This window comes from Syngnathus scovelli, chromosome 16, assembly GCF_024217435.2.
Source record: "Syngnathus scovelli strain Florida chromosome 16, RoL_Ssco_1.2, whole genome shotgun sequence".
NCBI lineage: Eukaryota > Metazoa > Chordata > Actinopteri > Syngnathiformes > Syngnathidae > Syngnathus > Syngnathus scovelli.
Window position 1 is genome coordinate 929,598 of NC_090862.1, and position 23,158 is coordinate 952,755.

Here is a 23,158-nt window from a genome sequence, read left to right on the forward strand (position 1 = left end):
CTATAGAGGCAGACTAATTCAATTTCCTCCAGGATCATATAAAGGAAACGGCATAAAGCAAAGAGAAACAGCCCCGTGTTTGTTTTTGACAAAAACACGACTCCAAGTAAGTCCACCACCATTATTGTTTCTTGTAAGGTATTACCTACACACTTGACTTCCTCCACTTTTGCCACAGCATCATGATGGATGATTGGAGACTATTTCCAATTTTTCCTAGCAGCTCACTGCTTTGCATGACAAAACTCGCTAAAATACATTCGAGTACAAATCCAATTGGGTGCACACAATCTAGCACTTAAAGCAATTAGCAAATTAGCTTAGTATGGATTGAAAAACATTTCTCAATGCAGTGCGTGACCTCCAGACCACCACCACAGCAGTTTGTGGCTGGGAAACTAATTCAAAAAAGCAAAAAGAGAATAAATTCCATCTCGCCTTCAGTTAGCAGCAAAGCTCATTGGAGAATGAAAAATGAAATCATTTCTCTTTTTAATTGAACGCAGCACTCTTTAATTCTCCTCGATAAAAAAATGTCATTCTAATTTTTGCGTTAGATTATGTATTAAGGCCGTAAATAAAATGAAATGAGCATCAGAGCCAATAACAACACTCTTATTCATGTCGTGTGGGGCTTTTGCTATCATAACACACACAGCGCCCCACATGCTCATTACAGAGGCAGTGCCTTAAAAGTGCCACATGTGAGCGAGGTCGGCCAAAGTGCGCAAGCACCGAGGCCTGCCGCGACAACACTCATTAAAGTCACTTTAAAGCCTTCATCTCCTCACCAGTGCGCCTCTCCCAACTCACATGCGTTAATGTACTTTGGTCTACCCAAGAGGGAGAAGGGCCGAGGGTGCAAAAAAGGACCACGATTGCATCTTGGAATATAATTAGTAATGGGAAGCATAATCATACTAATAGGTTCTTATTTATCCTTGGCGGGGGCTCATTAACGTTTGCTTCCGCTTTCTACTAGCGGATTGGCAATCGTCACATTTGAACCTGCTTCCACGGCGCCATTTTGAACAAAAACTTCCAAAGTCGAGTATGAAGAAAGCTACCCGAGGAGATTGTATTCAAACGGAGGAGGAAGGTGAGCCAAAGTGGATGATGTGTCCCAGGTGTGTGCTCCATCCCCAGCACTAGTTAAGACCCAGGCACGGCAACGCCTCAGCCATCCGTCACCATGGAGATAACAAGCTGTCAAGGCCAGAGAGGATCACGGGCCACAGAGGCCGGTCACTCTGCATGAACACCGCAGGAGCCAATCAAAGAAGACAACTAGTGTGGTACCAAAAAATGGAAGCGAAAGGGCAAGAAAGACAGAAAGAAGGCAATGCGGGAGGAAATAAATATTATCGGGGCTTCAGCTGCACTCATGTTTCAACGGGGGGGTAGAGGAAGGACGGCAAGCAGAGCCACATCGGTCAACACCGAGCTTCAAAAAACAAAAAAAAATCACTGCTATCGATTTTCTACAGCGACCGCTGCAAAGTCATTAGCATGAATTTCACTTTCACCCCAGAATGGCCTTATGAAGCATTCACCGCCACTTCACATGCCTTCAAATATAGCAGTACAGTATTTCAGTGGAGCTAACGACGGCAATAGCAAGCGTACCTAATCGAGTGTCCGGAAGTGTACTGTACTGTGCCGTAACGGGAACGGATACTGTAGTGGCGCATGACGGAGGGGTTGCGGCAACAGTGCTCCAGGTGCTCTGCCGCAGGCGTGGGAGACTATTGGAGACGTGCGTGCATGCGTGCGTGCGTGAGAGAGAGAGAGAGACCGAAGGCCCCCTCTTAACTGAGTGGCGGACAGATTTATTGATCTGCCAAGAGATGGCCAAACAGCCTCTTATTACCCCTCTCATAAACACACATTGCAGCAGGCGCACTCACTCAAACACATTTCACAAACCACATCTGATCTTGTCATGGCATATATGCTTACTTTGTCCTTACTTGCAGGAGATGGCCTCACTTGAAGCAAATCAAATCAAATAAAAAGCCTCCAAAGGCTGTGCTATTGTTCACACATGGCATTACATAACTTTTATGTCCAGAGCCTCTTGAACTACTCAACGACAAACGACATCAAACCCACAGAGGGAAATGCTAAGCTGCGTGTGTCCTGTGACATTCCCGTGATGGATGCGCACATGCACAATGCGGCAGCTCAGCATGATTTTTGCGCGCTCCTGATGGGAAAGGATCATCTTCAGTCCCAACGCCACATCGAGCAAGCGAGCTCGGTCAGCAAACGCACGGCTCGGTGTCGCTCGGACACGCAAACTCGCTGTTTATCGAGTGTACAGTGCATGAGTTTAAAGGCGTTGACTTAAGAGGATTTATTGTACTCATGCTTATTTATGGGCGGCGATCGGTCAGTAAGGAATTGTTAATTGAGTGTTACAATGCGGATGGATCGTTTATCGATATCGGCAGTTTCGATTCGCTTATTCTTGATCAACGTAGTGGATTTGAGGGCTCGACTGATGATTGCCTTCTGCTATAGGATACGATTTAAAAAAGGATAATAATGAAAGACTGTGATTTATATACTTGTCCTGCATGGTCATTAATCCCGCCCGTCGGTGTTACGGAGGCCACAATTTGCTTAAATACTGCAGGCCAGAATGTTGGCATTCAAAATGTCCTCCTTCCAACTGACAAAAAGGCTTACTCGGCTCTTTGGTTGAGGTAAACAACACGGCCGCTGGCATCGCAATCCAGTTGCCATTCAAAAGAGCTGACAAAGAAAATGGAACATTTCAACGACCGTTCCTGAGTGCAAATAAAGAGCAGCATTTCCACCAGCGAAGGAAAGGATATGGACTGGAAACCATACGGATGCACCAGCTGCGGGGGCAGGTGGTCTGCTTCAGGCAAAAGAAGACCACGGGCGCCAGCTCCGGGAAGGGCACCACAAGCGTGCTCAGGTCACTTCCGATGCTGGCTTCATCACCTGGACCCACTTCCTCGATGATGTCATCAGCCTGCGCCGAGCCGTACTCCTCGCCATGCCCTGGCGAGGAAATGCCCCCCAGCGGCGCAGGACACTCCTCGCTCGTCATGGCGACCCAGCCGAGCTCTGAGAAGAGACGAGAACCAGGTTAAGGAAATGACATTTTCAGCTGAATGCTCACATTGATTATTGGCAAGAAACTGTGATGAAAGCCAGCTTTTGTAACATTTCGCTCCATTACAAAGCCTGAATAGAGGACCGCTCTTCATTTTTTACTCATAAAATACAAAGACAATAGCATTATGTCATGATTGTGATTATTTTGTGTTGAATTATTAAAACTATATTGATGATGAACTGTGAATAATTCTTTCTGCATGTTCTCTAGCAACCTTTGTACTTATTCAGCCGAATCACTACATGAATGTTTTTTTTTTGCTCCCTAACAGCAGTAGGAGTCCTGAAGTGTAATTTACTTTTAAGCCACTGCGGCGAAAACAATTTAGCAGCAGTTAGTGGGCATTTCTTAAGCTTCAAAGACATGGGTGCAAGGTAAATAAGCCAAGCAAATGAATTTATGGATGTTTTAAAGGCTCACAAAAGCTGCACACCAGCATTAACATTAAATAAGGTTAGAGCTGATGTTAGCGCGCCCACATGACATCACTCTTTAATCTTGGAAAGCACCATGGCATTAATTCCAATGTATAGACGACATAACGCGACAAGTAATACGAGCTGGCGAGGGAGGAAAAACCCACAGTAGTAAACGTAAGACTGACAAATAAAAGCTTTTGGATTTTGGCCCTAGCTAGCATTCCAAACGTGAAACCAGTCGGACGTAGCAGCTGAAGCTTGAGTGGATGCAAAATAACATATTGAGCTCGGGAGTCCACTTGCTTTTAACTTGCAGCCAAATGAGGCAGCCAGCATGGAGGCAAGCCAAGGCTACAAACACGTTTACAAATACACACTCACGGACACGCGTTACAAGCTAGCTAGCCATGCAATTTCAGCACTGGAACATTAACAGAAGAATGTTTGGAGGGGGCTGAATGATTATTTTAAGCAGCGTGATCATGTGTGAATGTTCATTTTGATTAATTACAACAGTGTGTAAACACGTAGGTACAGTACTTGTGTATTTATGCTAAATCCTACGACGGCAGGATTAAGTGCTAGCGGAGGGAGAGGCTTTGTTTTTATAGGATAATTATATTAAAGGCTATTTTTTACAAAGGGAGAAAATAGGACACGAGCGATATAATAAGCAGTATGTAATCCTCTGACAAGATTCCTGAATATGGTAAACAACACAATATAAGACGGGGAAAAAAAGCGACTAAAACAAGAAACAAAGCTTGATACTAATTTAGTTTCTGCACGAGCACAGAAAAACAACAATCGTGGCTAAACCGATCCGATGGGAATTGTTCAGAGTATTATATATTTTTTTCCATCTCAGGGGGCGCCCATTTTGCAACTTGCTGTCAACTGTGATGTGATTTTCAGTTGACAGCAAGTGACAAAATGGCTGCTCCCTGAGTTGGGGGGGGGGGGGGGGGGGGGGGGGGGGGATGCAGAATTTTGCTTCTTAACTTATATTCCACAATGACAATATTAATCAGAATGCCATGTTTAGACTAGCCAGGCACATACAACATATTATTGGAAAGAATAAAATTGGGTTCACTTCCCCTTTAAGCCAGAACGCATAAAAATAAGTGGCTCTAACAGCATTTTCTACAAAAAAAAAAAAAAGGCTTGCTAGACAGACTTTATAGCTATTACTGTAAAGCAGACTACCCAAAACACTCCAGAAACATTAAATCACATTTGGTCAATTAAATATCTATCTATCCATTTATCCATCCATCCATCCATTTTTCACACAGCTCGAGCTCATTATGGTCACGGCTGAGCTGAAGCTTGCCTTGGAGCTCGCGTACATATACGAGAGCACACCCAAGACTGGCTGACAGTCAGAGCAAATTTAATATTATGATCTTTTGCGCGTGTGGTTGTGAGAGAACAGGAAAGAGAACACAAACTCACACAAGCTTGCTGCAGGTGACACACACAAACGTGCTCACAAATTAGCACCTTTAATTGGACGAGTAGATGCAAACTGTTAGTTGCGCCACACTGCAATAAATAGTAACACAATCTGGGTCTCATTGAAAGTTCCTAAAGGGGAATTTCATTTTTTAACAAGGCAAATTGGTGTGCATACATTGTGTGTGTGTGTGTGTGCTTCAGTGAATGTCCCCCTTTGTGTGCCACTGTGTGATTTGGAACAACGCTGAGCCAAGCAGAGCTGCCATGCTTCTGACTTCTGCAACACCTGGCTACAACCTCTGCGGAGTGCTTTCTTACACCGTGACACAATACAATCGGCTGACAACACACACACCCACCCACACACACACACGTACGGCACACAGCAGAGTGAAAAATGAGCGAGAACACGGAATATTTCAGGAAAAAAGGGCACATCCCCAATGAACGGTATACATAGTACGTATCCTATATGTGTGTGCGTCAGCACAAACAGCAGCACAACAAAACACCGCAATTTCATTTTGACACATACTACTGAATGATGAAAATGACACATGACTCCATTGGCGAGATTATCAATATAGTCCATGTATTTATAAACTAGCCAGCGACAGAGAAGCTAAGCCCAAATGAGACTCTTGGCTTTTTGACAGCATCATAAAACATCTTTGCAAAATGTGATTAATGCCACTGGAGCCAAATGGAGAAACATCATTTCCACTTGGAAGCTTAATGCCAAGTATACGTACATAAACACCAAAATGTATAGTGACTGTTGAAACGGGTCATTTGTGGAACATATTAAATAAAAAAATTAAAAAAAGAATCAACACATCTTATTTCACACTTGTTAAAAGTCACAATGGATACTTTGATGGTTCACCCGCATTTGTCAGGGTGCACAATTTGAAGGTGAAGTTACATTAACACCAAGCATTAACTGGTTTGTTAACCTGCTGACCCGCAAGTATTCAGAGCTACACCTCCAATTTTCTGCTTTCGGAAGTATTTGATGTCTGCTGCCAGAGGTTAGCCATGGGTGAATTTTGGCCAGATGTTCAACGAGCTCACTTCCTTAGCTTCCTCCTCCTGTCGTCATGCAGTCGGGGTGTCAGAAAGTTTGGAGAGTGACTGTCGGTCAGGGATTACGTGGAGCCAGTGGCCCATCAGCTCAATCTGTTTGAGCGCTATTAGCTGTAAACAAGCCGGCAAGAATCTCCATTTAGCGTTTGGGTGCGCGGCCTCACGGCTTACATGGTTGATTGCCACTGCGGCTGGATTTTATTGCCTAACAGTTTTGGAATTAGATCATGATGAAGAAAATGAGATATTTGATTTTTTTTTTTTAATGTCGCTGCCAAATTTCCTCAGGTAAGCAAACTAAATTGGATGGTCAAATGAAATGTAATCAGATTGTGTTGATTTTCTCTCTGTCATCATCTGCGCTCTGTTGTGTATTATTTTTGCTAAGTGATGCAGGGAGGAAGGACATTGCCTCACTCCAGCACACCATTGACTGATTTATGAGCGTGCCTCTCAACTTCCCAACACAAATCTATAGTGGCAAGATAGGGGTGGTCTGATAACGTTACTCATGATTTACTGTTGGACGTCTCGCTGTCACTCTTACATCAGGATAAATGACACAAGCGCTTTTCTTGGCGAGAGAGACAGCAGTCATACTTGCGGCCACGGCAAATCAGGGTTAATCATATCCGGCCTGGTGTGGCCTGTCAACTTGCGTGTAAAATATGGGCAGGTGCTTTCAGACCCGACGAAGATAAAAGAGCAGTCGTGGTGTTGCGCACCTCGCAGTAGCACAGAGAGATTCTTGTTTGAAAAATGTTTTAGGAACAGAATTGGCTGAAAATAAATTCAGGTGCATCAAATATTTAGGTGCCCTGACGCTGGAAATAAAAATGTGATGGAACACGTAGCAAAGGTCACAACGCTCAGCAATGTCAAACATGGAGCATCAGTGATGAGACAGAACCGCTTCCAAAACTGTCTGAGCAAAGACTAGGCTCACCCTTTCACAGCCCACTTTCATACATTCACAGTCAAAAGCGACTAAAATGTTATATTGTTTTCCATGGAATATTTATATTTTATAGATTGTCTGTCCACATGTGTTGCTGCACCGTTGCTGTTCAAATATCCATTGCTTTATATGACACCATAACACTACCTCAGCAAAATGGAGTCAGTTGTGCTAAAAGCCCGTTTAATCCCTTCATAGAGTGTTTTGTGGATCATTCTAAAGACGTTTGACTGGATGTGGGAGGGAGGGTTGACGCCAAATAGCATGTCCTCCTAAATTAGCTGCTGAGCAATGTTGGGCGTTGAAGCCAATAAGAGGAGTGAATTCTGCTGACTGATAGATAAGGAATACGAGACAAATAAAAGAGTGTTACCAAGGCAACCGGTGTCTAGTGAGCACTTTGGGGACGTATTATGGTTTCGTTTCACTCACTTGTTATTGCCGAAAGGCCTTAATGTGTATGTGCGCTGCAAAGCTACAAATGTATTTGCCGCTACCTTCGGCGTCATATGATCCCGGGGGTGGCGGAAAACTGTTAAACACGTGATAGGAACAAGACATTTGAGAGGAGAAGGGTGGAAAACCAAGGAACAATCTAGATTTAATCATATAAAAGATGGAGACAACCCAAGAGAGGGAAGGCGGTAATTGAGAATGACAAAGACCAAAGTGAAGGACAACAGGCACACACACACACACACACGCACACGGAAGGCAGGAAAGAGGAAAAGCGGCCACGTTATCTGGAAGAAAAATAGCAGTGAGATGAAAGGAATCATCGTGGTGATGATAATATACATTTCGGGCTTTTCCTGCATCATGTAATGATTCACAACGTGACAAATATTTTTATGATTGCAGCTGTAGCTTGCAGTGATTTAAAACTACTTCATACCGAGAAGTCGTATTTTTAGCTACGCCCGTGAAAAATATTCCAAACAGTATGACGCAGTGTACTTCAATACCAATATCTTTTTTGGGACAGCGTCAATCAAAAGCTGAACGTTATCTTTATGGCATTTATTGGACGTCATTAGACGCTGCAGGTGTACCTAATGAAGTGTCAGATGAATCCCTCATTCCTCTCCTCACATCTTTTCTGAAACCTTAAAGCTCAAAGGAATCCTCCCTCCGTAATTACCTCATTTGCACAAACACGCTCATTGTGCCAGAGCGAAGGAAAGAAGGGAAGGGTCAGTGCCTCACCTGCATTAAAAGGAGGAAATGAGCAGTGAAAAGATTTTAACAAGCACCCACTGGCAACTTCTACATGAAGCAAAATAGCAACTTTATTTCGTCTTGTTTGAATCCAGATTATTTCAGCATTTAAAAGCATAAAAAGGAAATCACACACTTGTGTTGCTCAAAATATTGCCTTGCCTGGTTTGATATCAAATAATGAATGTAAATAGCTTGAAATTTTGTTTTTTTTACTGGGTTTCTCCTCCCTCGTGCTAGCCTGCAGGTAGAACGACGGCAGCCACCTCGCCCTCATTTTGTCCCTGTCTCTCCGCCCCCCTACTTTTGTCTTCACCGTCCATTCCTCGCCATCTCTTCCCATTTCCATCCCCTTGGCTTCCTCACAGAGTGCTGTGTCAGGTCTTTTTACCCTCAGCCATGTAAAATGAGATTTGAAAATGGCTCTTGGAGCGTTTGTGACTCGCTTGCTTAAAAACGCACAGCAAACTCAGCACACACAAGCACATACACACAAGGCCAGTTGTAAATATAAAAGATTGTGATGGCGCTTCATAGCATACTCACATATCAAGGGAAGGATGAGGAGAATGGGTCAGGGATTACGGGCGAGAGGGAGGAAAAACGGTGAAAGAGAAGAAAATGATACACAGCTGGGGCCATCAAGTGGAACAAAACATGGAGGCTTCACTTGAAATTCACGAGGCTTCCTGTTTTCGGTTTCCCCAGAGAGAGCGAGAAAAAGTGTGCGGGGGATATGCACTGAGCTAGCTTTAAAATGCCCGTCAAGTGTCAAGTGATGGTCTCACGTAAAACAAAAGAAGCCATAGCTACATAGACATACAACACACAGTTCAAGCTAATGCTGCTCTTTCGTAGCTAGCATTAATTAGTATGCAAAAAAACAGGATATTATTATATTTCTTTGCGGCACTCACTCATTCCATTTTGGGGTTTTTTCTTAACCGTCCAGTTTTGCACGAGTGGTCTTTAATTGAAGATTGGTTAGCGTGCTATTAGCGCTGGGGTCACACTGGTGTTAATGTAGCAACGCAGGTGGGATGGAGATAATCCTGCCAGCCACAAATTGACTTGAACGCTTCTATTTGCACCCAAATAACCTCGGCAACCCGTTTACAACTGAATTATTTAGACTTTCTCTTCCTTTCCTTCGCTCTTCATTATTCAGAAGATTACAGATTTGCTTTGCTTTTATTTCAAGATTTCTCGTAATGGCGCCGATTCTCCATCCCAAAAATATTCTCCGGGGCTGATATGGATCTTGGAGTTACGACGACGCGGGTTCCACCTGCTCCATCTTTGAAGCGGACAAATACAAAAAGCTTTGCTTGAAGTGACGCTTTTACATGATCAGGCAGCCACTCAGATGAATCAGCCTTGTCCCACTTGCCCGCGTTTACATTACGTAACTTCAGAAACAGAACGGTTGTCATGGCAAAACAAATTTCAATCACACCAAAAAGCGTCTCTGCAGAAATGTCCGGCTCACTATCTATTTGATCCATTGAGGTGAGTTGTTTGAATCCCAAAAGAAAACAAACACAATCAAGGGTACCCTATAAAGAAGACAAAAGGAGAAGAGAGTGGCAGAATGGAAAAGATGGGGTAGGAAATGCAAAGATATTGTGACAGCGGGCTGCGATGGAGGCAGTTCTACACTGTCAGGCATGGGCTCCCCCAGGGCTGCTTAAATGCATTATGCTCCTCCACTGGGAACCACTGGAGTCATTAGCTGTACTTTTTGCTTCAAGACGAAAATAGTCACCAACGGAAGGTTTACACGCACGCACGGATATTTAGAAACAAAAATAAGGGTAAATGTTTGAGGAAGAAAAAAAAGTTGCTTTAAATAATGCAGAGGCTTTAATATAAACATGATCCATATTATATTCTAGGTTAGAAGTGTTAAATGTTCAAGAGCTCGCCTTGGAGGGAAAAAAAAAATGCAGAAAATATTCAAGGTCCTTGGCATGAACTGACTCTTGGCACGCTTGATTTTTTTCGTTATTATTTACATATGGTTTCGGCAAGCATTCAAGGCTGGTGTCACTCTGCCGTTATGCGAGCGCGTGGCCTGCAAGCCATCCGTGGATGACTGCGGGCAAAACAGCATCCTAAATTCAATCACCTCAAACTTGGCAGTGAAAACTGTTGAGCAATGACCTTACATAAATGTCAACCCAAATATATGCAGTTTTACTTTTGATCAGATTGAAATTTCCCAGAAGACCAAAGTCATCACGCCGCTCTTTTGTCAACCAGCCACAAGTGGACAAAATGTTGAACTTGACTTGAATCGGGTTTTTTTTTTCTTGCTAGCGACCACAGCAGGATACGGTCGAGGTGAGCAGCTGCCACGCCAAATGAGGTCTTAACATGAAATATTAATTAAACAATTACCTTGTTGTACATGCGCTTGGGGTTCCTGTTAAATAAAACATACGGCGCCTTAATGCTTTCTACATTTGCATTTGTGACCTTAAATGTACGGCAAATATTTGAAAGAGAGACAATCGTGGAGGAAAAGCGCCTCCTGCGCTATTGTCTTAAGCTTTCAGGTTCAATTTGAAATTGTTCATGTGGCAAAGTGCTGGACTTGCAGGGGGGCCCATCTTGTGTAACATGAAAATCAATTGCTCTTGTCTTAAAGCGTTGTCCTGTTCCGGCTAAACTGCAGCTACAGCAACAAGCACGGTTTTGCCTTTGTACCTTGTGGATTTCTTTTAGCCCCTAATTGGTCTTTCCTTTTGTTTATCCAGCTACATGGAGTGTGAACGTTGACAAGATGGATTTGGAAGATTACACTTGCTGCAGCCATCATGCTGCTAATAGCGCCGCCGGGCCGGACAGAACATTTGTCCAAAAAAGGGAGATCGCGAAAGAACTTTTTAGCGCATCCACAAAGCGCAAGGCTAAAAAGAATAAATAAAAAAGTTTCCCACAAAGAGCAAGGCTTAAAAAAAACAACAACAACAACATTCCATTTTCCCAAAGGCACATATTAGCCTTCATCCTATATGTCACGCTGCTTGTTGGCATATGAGGCATCATGGCGGCATTGATACATCAGACAGAGCGGCTTTATATAACATACTGTAGATTCCGTGACAAAGCCGACTTGTTTTCTAATTTGCGTGCTCGCCTCACCTTTGCGCGTACGACACACGGCAAAGGGTGAAAGAGTGTAACGTGTACACAAACACATTGCGGAGTGCCAAAATAGGAGAAAAAAAAAAGAGCCAATTAGCAAAAGGATGATTCACGGCCGATCTTCAAAGCTCAGCGCTACGTCTCATTTCTCAAATCATCCACTCAAATCTCGCCTGGTTTATTCCGTCTGTTTTGCTTCTCGAGTGATTTCCTCTTTGGGTCTCGCTAGGTGCGCTTTTTCCATAAGCTGGCGACAGACGGAGTTAATAATGCAGACGGCCCTTGTTTGTTTGTTGACTGGAGAGGTGCTCGACTGAATCAAAAAACATATCACTTTTGGCTCGTCTGTCTGAGTCGAACATTTCTTGCCTTAAGTCTCGGGCTGGATTCACAAGACGGGTTTAAGTGCCCAATGTCGATTTGGGACCTTGATAGGACTTTAATTGACATGTACAAAAGGGAATGACGGCAATGAGTGTCTTCATATCATTTTACGGCACTCTAAATGAGTATCTCTGCAACAAAAGCTGAGCAACAGAAGAGCTAGCAGTGTGCTGAATAAGTAATGAAATTAAATGAAGTCCATTTAATACAAAACATTCTGGATGGTTTAATCGGCCCGGACTGATTCTGGCCTTCATTACTTGAAGTGAAATGAAGGCTTTTCTCTACTAGGCGTCATCAACCATTTCTAATGGTTAACGCAACAATAACGCGGCATAGCCGGTAGGGAAGAAGAATCATATTTAATGCTCAGTGCTTTTGCAGTATTATAATTCACACTTGCTTATGTGTCAGCAATTTGCATATTGATGGTCATGTTAGATTGACAATGGTACCCAATCTCTCAATTTGAGTTGGCACATATCTTCTCTTTCCATTGGTCCTTGGGGGCTACCTGCTGCCCACGGGGGACTACATTGCTTTTCTGGATTTCACTGCAACACACACACACACACGGCTGGCCCCAGACCTGTGTGTGTGTGTGTGTGTGTGGACATATCGACATGTTCCATGTAGCCCAGCCATCCCTCCAAACACTTAATATGCAGCTCAACTCTTCCATGCAAGGCATCCCAAAAAGTCTGGCCTGTCTACTTTCTCTTTTTGACAGGGCAGGGGCCAGCTTAATAGAATTCACAAGACAAAGAAGGGATTGTTTGCTAAATGAGGCATGTGAGAGGAGGGCTGGATTCAGCAGAGAAATTCATTTATTAGCCCTGCTCGTGATCAACAAGCATGGACTTGTGGAGCTTGGAGTCTGTGTATGCATCTTCCAATTAAAAGCTTTAAAATGGTTACAATTCACCTGTAAGAATCTAATTACATGAGGATCTTTTTTTTTTTTTGGGATGACAAATGCCACAATAGTCATAATTAACAATTACTAAGAGTAAATCTCATGTTTACCTCTTGTAGGAGCTTTCTGGGTCACGGCCGCCATTTTTTTTCTCCCTTGCATTTTTCTTCTCTTTCATCATTCCGTTCCGTCAATCAAATATGGTAAATCCACTTTGTCAGGTTTCTAGGGAAGCTCTCGCCTTGTTTCGACCCTACTTGAGGAGCTCGCATGAGAGCGGAAGAACAATCAAACCAGAAGTGAAGGTGCAGGGGAAGCATAAATAGGTGGTGGCTGGTTGCTAATTTGAAGCACCTGCACACCAAGGTGAGCAGAAATGCAAATAAGGTGGGCGTGGCTAAATGGCCCAGGGGCCAGGTGAACGGAAAAACACTGAGAGCCCACAGGCCAACATTGGAGCCCAATCGTGACGCTGAAATCCTGCATAGTTCTAAAATGCCATCTCCAGCTGATGCTTGCTGTCACGTCGCGTGACCAAAGCAATTAGTCGCAATCCCTCACTTGACCGACACATCATTAAGATCCTTGACTAATGTTTTGCGAGCGTTTGGAAGAAGGAGCAGGTTTGGAATGTCACAAGAGCGAGGATATGGTTTCATCTCAAACTTGCCAGCGCGTGGGATTTGACAACTTGTTAAATTCTCGCAAAGCCATTTTGATGATGAAATTTCAATCAATCACATGCAGCCAAATTGAAGATAGGCATCAGTTGCAACTGAAATTAATCATCTGTAACCCCATTTAAATTCATTATTATGACACCCTTATGTAATTCTTGTGCATTTTGTGGCAAGTCTCCCCAATTTACCAAAAGCACCCTGTCCTCACAAAGCATGTATAAAGGTACACACACACATAAACACACGCTGTCAGTATAGCACGATCAATCAAATCTATCAACAAATAGACAGAGTGAGGCCTGACATTTACACCCCTGCAGCTCTCCGCTTTGTGTGAACTGTGGACTCATATTAATGTGTGTGTGTGTGTGTGTATTACCTATCCAGCATGAAAGGAAGTTGGCCGTCGAAAAAACAGGCTGACTTTGCCACGAGAAAAACAGAGAGGATGAATAAAGTGTTTGGATGGATAGATGATGCTCCATCATGACGCTCGCTATCTGCAACACGGCTAACCTTTCGCTAAAAGCACAATTTGGTCTTTCTGCCACTTTGGTGTTTCAACAAAATAGATTTTCCTTTCCTGTATTCACAGCGCAGCGGTGGCAGCAAGTGAATAAATGAGATATGTTCATCCAGGGAAGGTTTCAAGAAGACTGATGAGCTTCGAGTGTCATTGTTGTGAAGATGGCGCTGTTGTGGGGCGGAAAAAATATCTTTTGTCAGCAACAATCACGCTAAGCACCGTGGTGTATAAGCTGACTTGTGTAGTATTGGATCTTAGATGTACATATTCTGTCAAAACAAAATAATAATAATTGGCTAAAGAAAAAAAAAGAAATGAGGGAAAAAGTTTTTGTTGCAAAATACAATTTTATCCAATGAATCCATGCAATAATCGATAGAATAATCGTTTTTTAGCAAAACACGCTTGACATTGGAGAAAGCAGGTCGGTTCGGGTTTTACTTAAATAAAGTGACCAGATGGCCATATTTGGCTGCCTTCCTCCTCCATTGTGTGACGGAAACCGTTATGGAGCAGCGTTTCAGGAACTGCTCCTCCAATCACGGAATGGCTTCTTCTGCCAATGATGACAGCAGCATCTCCATCGCCCGCCGCAGCGACATATTTCACCTCCAACCAGGCAACGTTGACGTTTGTTATCAAAGCCATGTTGCGGGAAAATTCCCACATCGGTCGGACGGGGATTTATCCATCCCACCAATGCCAATGCTAAACGATGCGTTCATGAACTGGCATCACTCTGCCTCGGAAAAGGTCGCAATTTGTCATCAAGGGAGCCCATTTGCTCCCATCACTAAGCGCTGAGCAGATCCCGCTTGAACGATGGGATGTGTTGTCCGTCAAAATGATTTAGTGATGCTAGAGCTGCCGTGGGTCGCCGCCGTCTGCGCTGACAGGTAACTAAACTGCCAGGGAGGGAGGGAGGGAGCGAGCGAAGCAAAGGTGTGCCGAGAGTTCTTCCTGATAGAATCTAGTTATGCATAAAATGAATCCTTCCTCTCATTCCAGCTTCCTCGCTCATGTTTTGCATGGCGCCTTGCCATTTATTCAGACTTGGAACGCGGATGACTGGGCGGGAAAGTCAATGACATGCTGAATTCGATTCTGCTTTTGAAACAGACGACCAAATATGGCATCCAAGGTGGAAGTTGATTACTTTCTAAGCAGGGATGTCCCCTTGGGGGGGCAATTATGACCTGAATTGAAAACATCCACAAGCAAAGGTGATCAAAGACATCGATCATTAAGAAAGATGAATGGGCAAATCAACAATAATGAAACTGGGGCTTGGAAATTCATCCCCCCCCCCCAAGGGCGTGTTGATTAATGTAGAAGAGAAGCGGAAGATGAACTGATAGCCCGGGTCATGTGACATATCATCGGCGACTGTGGATGGATGGATGGATGGAGATCTGGAGCCTTTCCCTGACATGACCCTCAAGAAACGCCCAAACTAGCATGCTGCGTTAGCTAGCCTATCACTGCGGCTTGTCGCCGGAGATTAGCTGGAGTCGGAAACCCGCGTGGGTTTGTAAGCATTGTTGCGGAAGCACCTGGATTAACCGGCCATGCTAAGAACGGCACACAAAGGCACAGTTGAACACTTTTCAACACTTCCGGCCGAGGGTGGAGGATTTATTTTCATCGTCGCTCGTCTTTCGTAAGAGGCCCGGTCGAGAAATAGATGTGACATAAATACTGATAGTAGGAAGACAGAGCAGGAATACATGCAAGGGCTTCATCTAGAACAACAAGCGCTCTCTCTCTCTCTCTCTCTCTCGCTCTCTCTCCAGAGTGAAGCAAGCGTGATATAATGATCATATTAAAAGTGCCGGAGCAGACTGGTGGAAAGAAGCAAGCTGGAAGCAGGAAGAGGACGAGATGACTTCTGATGAAAGCAACCTGCTAATGTTGTCAAGGACAAGACAAGAACGCCTGCTTGTCTGTTTGGCGAGTCCAATTAGGACTGAGGAGGAGAATTACAATGGGCTCAACACAATTTATGTTTCTTCAAACTATTGGCAAAATAGAGTTGGAATCTTTTGTTTGGCACCAAAGGTGTTGCTATTATTTTAGCAAGTGCTGCATGGTTTTGTTTGAGTTGTTAGTCGCCTGGATACGACCTGCGACATGCACGCATGCACACACGCACACACGCACACATGCACACATGCACGCACCCCCGTCTGTCCCGTCGTGGTCAAATTCACTATGACACAATAGCCGAGCCTGCGGGTGACTGTGCATGAGTCAACAGCTCGCTCCGCCGCCGGGAGCCGTACGTGACTCACGTTTGCAGGATGGGTAAAAAACAAAATAAAAATAAAAAATTAAAAAAAAAGATCATCTGAGAAAACATCTGCTGCTGCTGCTGGTGTGGCTGCGTTAGAGCGCCTCGTTGTTGGCCGTGAGTGTGTGTGTGAGTTATTTGTTTTAAGACTGACATGACAACCAGCGCGACAATTTTGAAGCTTTTTTTTTTTGTCATACTTGCGACTCATTTGAATCATTCTAATGTAGCTAACAAAACTGGATGATATTTTACAGGCACTTTAAAAAGCCATACTGAGAATACTTTGGGACTTCACTGCACAATGAAATTGTCCTCCTATAAATCTTTATTAAGATGAGGGGCACTCGGAGATCATTAGATTTTGTCGGCCAATTAGTGTGAAACTAGATGTTGTACATTGAATCAATTCCTTTTTTTTTTTTTTTCTTTCTATAGTGTTTCTTTTCGACTTGTGTCTTGCTGGCTTCACCTGCCACATTTCCATGTTTTTTGTTGAACACTGTGAAATATGGACAGTGGCGGCAAGTGGAAGCTCTGCTTCTCTCTCTCTCTCTTTTTCCTTGTGTGGCCTTTGTGGGAAGCCCTCCAGGCGCAGTATGTGTCTGCCCTCAGCACACAATTGTCCAGCCATTGTTTCAGCCCACTGGATAATGGCAACAGCCTCCACTGGCATCCATCCGCCTGACGCGCCTTTTCTTCTTTTTTTTGTTTTCATCCCCTCCAAGTGCATGCTTAGCCTCCGTCTCCCCTGACTTCTCACTTGATCCTTCTCTCATCCTCACCCACGTGTCGCTCTGATGCACTCGACCCTGCCCCCCTATTTCTTTTCGACTCCCAGTCTCTCGGGTCCGTCTTTCCTCTGGTCATTATGCGTTTCTTCTTATCTCGGCGGGAGTGTCTCGCCCTTTTTTTTAAATTTTGTTTATGTCTCACTTCTCCCTATTGGCACCATCTCCTGTTCCTGTCAGGTTGTTGAGAGCCACTGCTGACCTTCCGCCCCACCCTGTGGCGAAACAGCCTAGACGTGACGTCTGTTTCTGGGAAAATGTATACAACACTTCGAGTTTGTGAAAAATTTAAACAGTTGCAAACAGACCAGCAAAAGCATCTTGCTAGCTATGACGTTAGCGTGTCAAAAGCTGAGCTGTTTATTTTCAGAGTGGCTGCACGAGTGAGAACCGTTTCCTGACGCCTACCCGGTATTGTATGTTCTATTTAGGAACTTGGTACACCTCACTACTGTTCTAAAAAAAAAAAAAAAAATCAGAATCCAAATACATGATTTTTTTTTGCGAGCTGTCCACGACTCATTTTTGTGCCCTGAGCCACCAGTTGAAAATTGCTGCTATAAAGTAGGCTCCGTGTTTGTGTGTGTTATCATCTGTGTTTATGGAACTGATGCGCCGCCTATTACCTTTTTTCATTTGCCAACTTGCTTGTTGGTATTGTGATATAACAAATGTTCCCGCACGTGTTGATTACTCCTTATTAGGCGCATCTCCATGCCGCATCTTCAGCTGCATTGTCAAAACGATCATCAACAAGCAAGGCGGGCTGACTCGTTATCTAACATATCATTGCTTTGAATAAAAACGTCCATCAAAATGAAGCACGAGATGATGTTCGGCTCCCCCGAGGTGACGCGCCTTAGCGAAAAGGTGACAGAAAGACAAAGGGAGCAAATATGCATGATCAGGCTCATTGATGTCTTGTCCCTAGGGGTCAAAGTTCATTGGAAATAATTGCCCCTTGCCTGGCTACGGCACCCCAGGGCATATGATTATTATAAGGAGGAAGCTCGGGACTTGCAGTAATTCCGCAGCATGAAGCATAAAATTCATCCTGGGGAGGGGTGGCGGAGTGGAAGCCTGTCTCTCTTCAGTACTCCGTTTGTTTATGTGTGCAATCCAATCATATTACTTGGAGACGGGAATGATGGCAGCCTTATGCAGACGAATGAACCCACTGGCATGGTGCAACAGTCAGAGTGTATTATATACGTCACATTAACCCGACAGTGGTTTTATCTGCTTGCTACAGCAGCTCATTCACTCCCCGCCACAATATTAGGTACACCTACACAATCGAATGTGATTTAATACATTAATTGCACCGAACTGAGAAGATCAGTATTTTTGCACCTTCGTAGCTTGAGAAAAAAAAAACTACAGTGTCTTTTTGATCGATTATATCATGGCTTTTGGTTTAGTCATGAAGTGGACAAAGCTGAATATTGCACTCTCCACAAAAAGGTAAAGTGGACACAAGAGAGCGTGGGAATGGTGGTGAAACCAATCCAAGTGGAGCTAACAGTAGTCTGCCTTTTTTTGTCTCATGTGCATTCTCTTTACAATAAATACGTTTTATTAACTCGTTGCGGATGTAAAATAATTCACCATTACATTTATCCAACAAAACAAGTTAAAAAAAAAAAAAACTTGTGCGCACCACCAAGGTGATGGCGACAAAAGCTCGTTCAGGACCACGGACAGCGCTATACGCGCACAGTTCAGTTCTTTTGGATAATAACGCTACCAATTGTATATTTCTTTTACGCACACACTGTTGGGGAGTCCGAGAACCTTTCTAAACACACACAAAATAATATCAGTAGTTGTTGTCATGCATGAGCCACACCTCCCCTATCTTCAATGCATTTCCACCCAGATGTTCCTCGTTAACATATATGATAATAGTCAACATGGAAAATGGGGCAAACTTACCTTGACTGTCATTCAAAGCGAAGAGGATGTCCAGGAATTACTGAACAATCCAGCCTCGGGTTTCCAGCTCGGTGCACACCATCAAGAATCAGTATCCTCTGGCCATGATCAGTCTGTGTAAAGTCATTTTTTTTTTTTCTCCAAGAATGTCGTTGAATTGCTGCCGTGTAAAGGCTCCAAAGCTCGGCTGTAGAGAATGTTGAGTTGTTTTCTTTTTGCGCGTTGCAGCCCTCTGTGGCTCCGTCTGGTGCGCACCGGTCCTCCTTTTTTGGACTCACATGTCCAATAATGTCTTCCACCTGACCAGGTTGGATGCAGGGGTGGCGGCTTTTACACTACCATTCTGAGGAAGACAATGTCAAAAGTTAATCAATATATGGAGTTTTACTTCAAGCTCCATGCGCGGAAAATTTCTTGGGGAGGGGGGGGGTGGGGGCACTTTTATTTTCCACCCTCAGTCACGTTGATCGAGCACGCTGCAAAAAAAGGGGAAGAAAATTCGACCTGGCGTGTAGTTGGAGGGAAGAAAAAAAACTCCTCTAATCGACAAACGTGTGGGAAAGTATCAATTTAGGAGGCAGGTTGCGATTTCTCCGAGAGGCGTTTCCTCACAAAATTGCAAGTTGCTGCAAAGAAGAAAATGGACAAAAAAAGAAAGCAAATCCGTTAGGACTTCACTTCATCGCACGTTATTTCCTCATCCTCGTGGAAAAGGGAAAGACGGACAAAATAGTTTCCACGCATTTGTTTGTAGTTTGTCTTCTGCAGCGCGCCACAGCATCACCTCTTCTCACTGAAGACATCTGAGTGCGTGCGCGTGAGCGCGAGAGAAAGAGAGGGAGGGGCGCGCGCACGAGGGGGGTGGGGGGCATGCGGTGCACCTGATGGATTAAAAGAGCGCACATGACTTAAAGTCCACCTTTAGTAGTGTTGAATGACAAATACATTTCGGTGTACTCCTGTCTTTTGGATTGTTTTTAAGGAGAACACGACCAAGCTTTTAAGCTCGAGCGGGAAAAGCCTGCACGCCGAATTGCATACATTTGACGAGCCGTGTTTAGAAGCATTACCAACACCAGCAGCTCACGCTAGCTAGCTTCGTAATTGGATGCACGCAAACGCAAGAGCAAGAGCGGTGGTGGTTCATGTCTTGGTTCATGGGATCGGGCACGGTGGCGGCGTGAACGCGCACGGCTGGAAACACCGGCGGAGCTGGCAGTGGCGGGCGCGCGTGCGCGTAAACGGGGATAAGTGAAGATCTTTTAAACATTCAAATTGAAATACATTTGATGTGTAATTTGTCAATCCTTTCATGCACCACTATTATAGCACATTTCCCCGACATGCCCTTTATGCTCTAACTTTCCCAATTATGTTCCCAATTCAATGAGTTCTCTGTCAAAGTAAAATCCGTGCTAATGTTAATGTCCATATGAATATCACGTTTTGTCTTCAGACGTCCTCTAATCCATTGAATAGGCTTTTCATAGCCAGCCGTGTCCTCTGCACGACCTCTTTATTTTGCCGCGCAATGGTTCATATCCGAAAGTTTGACACGATGGAGCTCATTTGACTGATGCTGTCTGCTCAATCACGACACACGACAAGCGTCCTCTCTTTTCACTCCGTGTCCTACACCCAATGAGTCAGGCTTTTTGGACGTGAGACAAATCTTGAAGTTTTACTGCAATGTTCCACACCATCAATATCCATCGTGTTCATTAGAACGAATCATTCCTTATTGAACAGGTTACATGGAAAAGAGTGAGGCTGCAGGGATTTCAGATCAATTAAACATGACCACCCGACTTAACATACCAAGTAAGTTCCCGCTAAGAGCCCCCTCAGGCTTTAAGCACACTGTATTGAATGGCGTCACTCGATCTTGCTATATATTGACAGCAAACGTGGCAATTTTGCTAGACGGTGGGAATGAGGAATGAAAATGCTATGTTTTACCATTGGGAGGTTATGACTAATTCACTGCATCATGTGCAAAAATACCCCCGCTTGCCAGCTTGAGGTGAAGTGCGTTATTCATAAGTTGTGAATAATTGAAGTTTAGGGAGCACAGCTGGAAAGGGGGGAAGAAAAAAAAAAGAGGACTTTGCTGAGTGTGTGCTTTGTCTAGCTTGGCACTGAGGAAGAATACAATGCCTGGGTCAGGCAATTAGCTGGCATAACATACTGGAGAGGCAAACTTAGGTAACGTCTATATTTTAATGATGACGATTAAGCTGCATGATTATTATTAACTATTGAGATCTCCCTGATAATAGCTTCTCTTTGGAAAGAGGCTGCATTAATGTCAAGAGCAAATTTGCAAATGGTCCAAATGAAAATGGATTTGGTGATTTTTGTTGTTACATTTGGGAGAAGACTTCACTTTTCTGTTGATTGCTTTTTCCGCGACGCTCATGACAGCCAGGCAGGAACAGGTGTGTTTAGATATGTGAATATTTGTTTTCCTTTAAAGTTAACTTTGAATTTCTCTGGCTCTTAATTCCTCACTTCCGGCTACACAGCACCAGGTGGCCTTCAGTGCTTTCCATTACATCTTTTTTTTTTGTTTAGCCTTAGGTGTCTCCCTTTATCTCTTCCCTCTTTGTTTTGCTAGGTCAGACTTCCTGTTTTGTTTGTTTTTTTCCCTAAGAGCTTAAACCGAACACCCACAAAATGATATTACCCGAAAGTTGAACTCTGGCCTCTCTGTGTTCCCATGAAACATTTAGCGTCCCAGTTGAATCGACATGCTCAGCTCTGAGCGGATCAGCCGGTCGGTCAGGTCCAAGTGAGTTTGACATCAGTCACAAGCTTGCAGGCCACGCGGAGGCATGGAAATAATGTGGCGCTCTAAACTGGCACAGGGGGATGGATAACAATTGGTGACATATGCATGCATGGACAGAGGCAAGAAAAAGACAAATTGTTACTTGCATGTAGGATTCAATTCAATACAACTCAATTCAAGTCCTGATTTTCCTTTACTTGCGAGCTCAACGCACATCCATCAACTTGACATCGAGGCAGCAAGTGAAGAATTTAAACCCATTCGACTCACTGTCAAGTCTATTTGCCCAATGCCTGCACACACACACACACACACACACACACACAGGCAAATTGTACACATACATCTCCGACTATAGTCTCATTTCACAGTCTGCTCCTTCTTTACCTAGCCAGAAAAGCTCCCAAGGGGGATTTAGTAAATATAAAGCAAGTTTGTACTTCCCATTAGAGCCTAATTCTATTTCGCTGTCGGCTTGTATCGATCCAAACATTGAGGTAGACGTGCAGGAAAAGTATCAGGGGAGTCTAGTTGACAGCACTGTTGTTTGTTTGGCTTTTATGGATTCATACAATGTGGTGAGGGGGTCAAGAGCAGCATTTTGATACGTATTTAGGTCATACAATTAATCATTTATTATCTGAGCCAATTCCCTCAGGTAGCAATATATTGACACACGTCACGTGATATTAAACATGTATGTGTAGGCACAACGCAGATTCGCATTGAGACTGCTCAGGATGGCCCACATAACATGCACACATTGAACAGCCAGGTGAAATTGCAAGAAGAGGTAGACTGCTGCCTGAGGGAGCTAGCTAGCGAGTGTGAATAAACTTTGGCTGCAACCAAAAAAAAAAAAAAAAAGAGCCAGATTATGAGGAACATTTCTTCAGAGACACGCTTAGATGGAGAAGGAGATAAAAAGTGGTGGTGCGAGGTGACAGAGCAGATAAAGGAAGAGATGAGTTCTGTGCTGGGTGCCAAAGGAGAGAGAGCAAGGTGAGCATATCACCCCCGCCTCGCCTCACCCCGCCCCTCCCCTTGGAAAAAACCTGGTCATATAAAGGTAACACGCATTACAGCGACCTGCCACTATGATTCGTCTAGCAATTGTGCACAAGTAGAACACAGAGACAGATCCTGACTAAACATTCACTCAGTGAGCTGGAACGAGACATCACGGCAATCGCATGGCTACAGATCGAGGGGAGGCGGATGATGAAGAAAATGTCCAAAGGAAGAAGAAGAAAAAAATCACGCATGCAATCGGGCAGAACTTTGAATTCATCTAACCTCTGGAGATGAGCGGCCTTGCAACATATGATTTTATAAGCACTGATGACAACTAGCAATTATCAAGATTACTAAGCGGCCCAACAACTGTGAGCCAGACGCGTTA

The 23,158-nt window shown here is 44.0% G+C and overlaps 1 protein-coding gene across 2 annotated transcripts in view; it reads right to left on the bottom strand.

Annotated features, from left to right (window-relative positions):
* The window catches only part of cacna1ia (calcium voltage-gated channel subunit alpha1 Ia), a 66,932-nt gene extending 47,165 nt beyond the window's left edge, over positions 1–19,767 (bottom strand). The window contains exons 1-2 of one of the 2 annotated variants that reach the window (XM_049744023.2): positions 18,966–19,767; positions 2,839–3,099 (exon numbers count right to left, since the gene is read on the bottom strand). In XM_049744023.2, the coding sequence (XP_049599980.2) occupies positions 2,839–3,082 (244 nt within the window). In that variant the 5' untranslated portion in view covers positions 3,083–3,099; positions 18,966–19,767. Of the gene's footprint in view, positions 1–2,838; positions 3,100–12,853; positions 13,029–18,965 lie in introns of those variants that run through there. The other variant, XM_068653376.1, reaches the window with a different exon arrangement.
* Between the last annotated feature and the right edge of the window lie 3,391 nt (positions 19,768–23,158).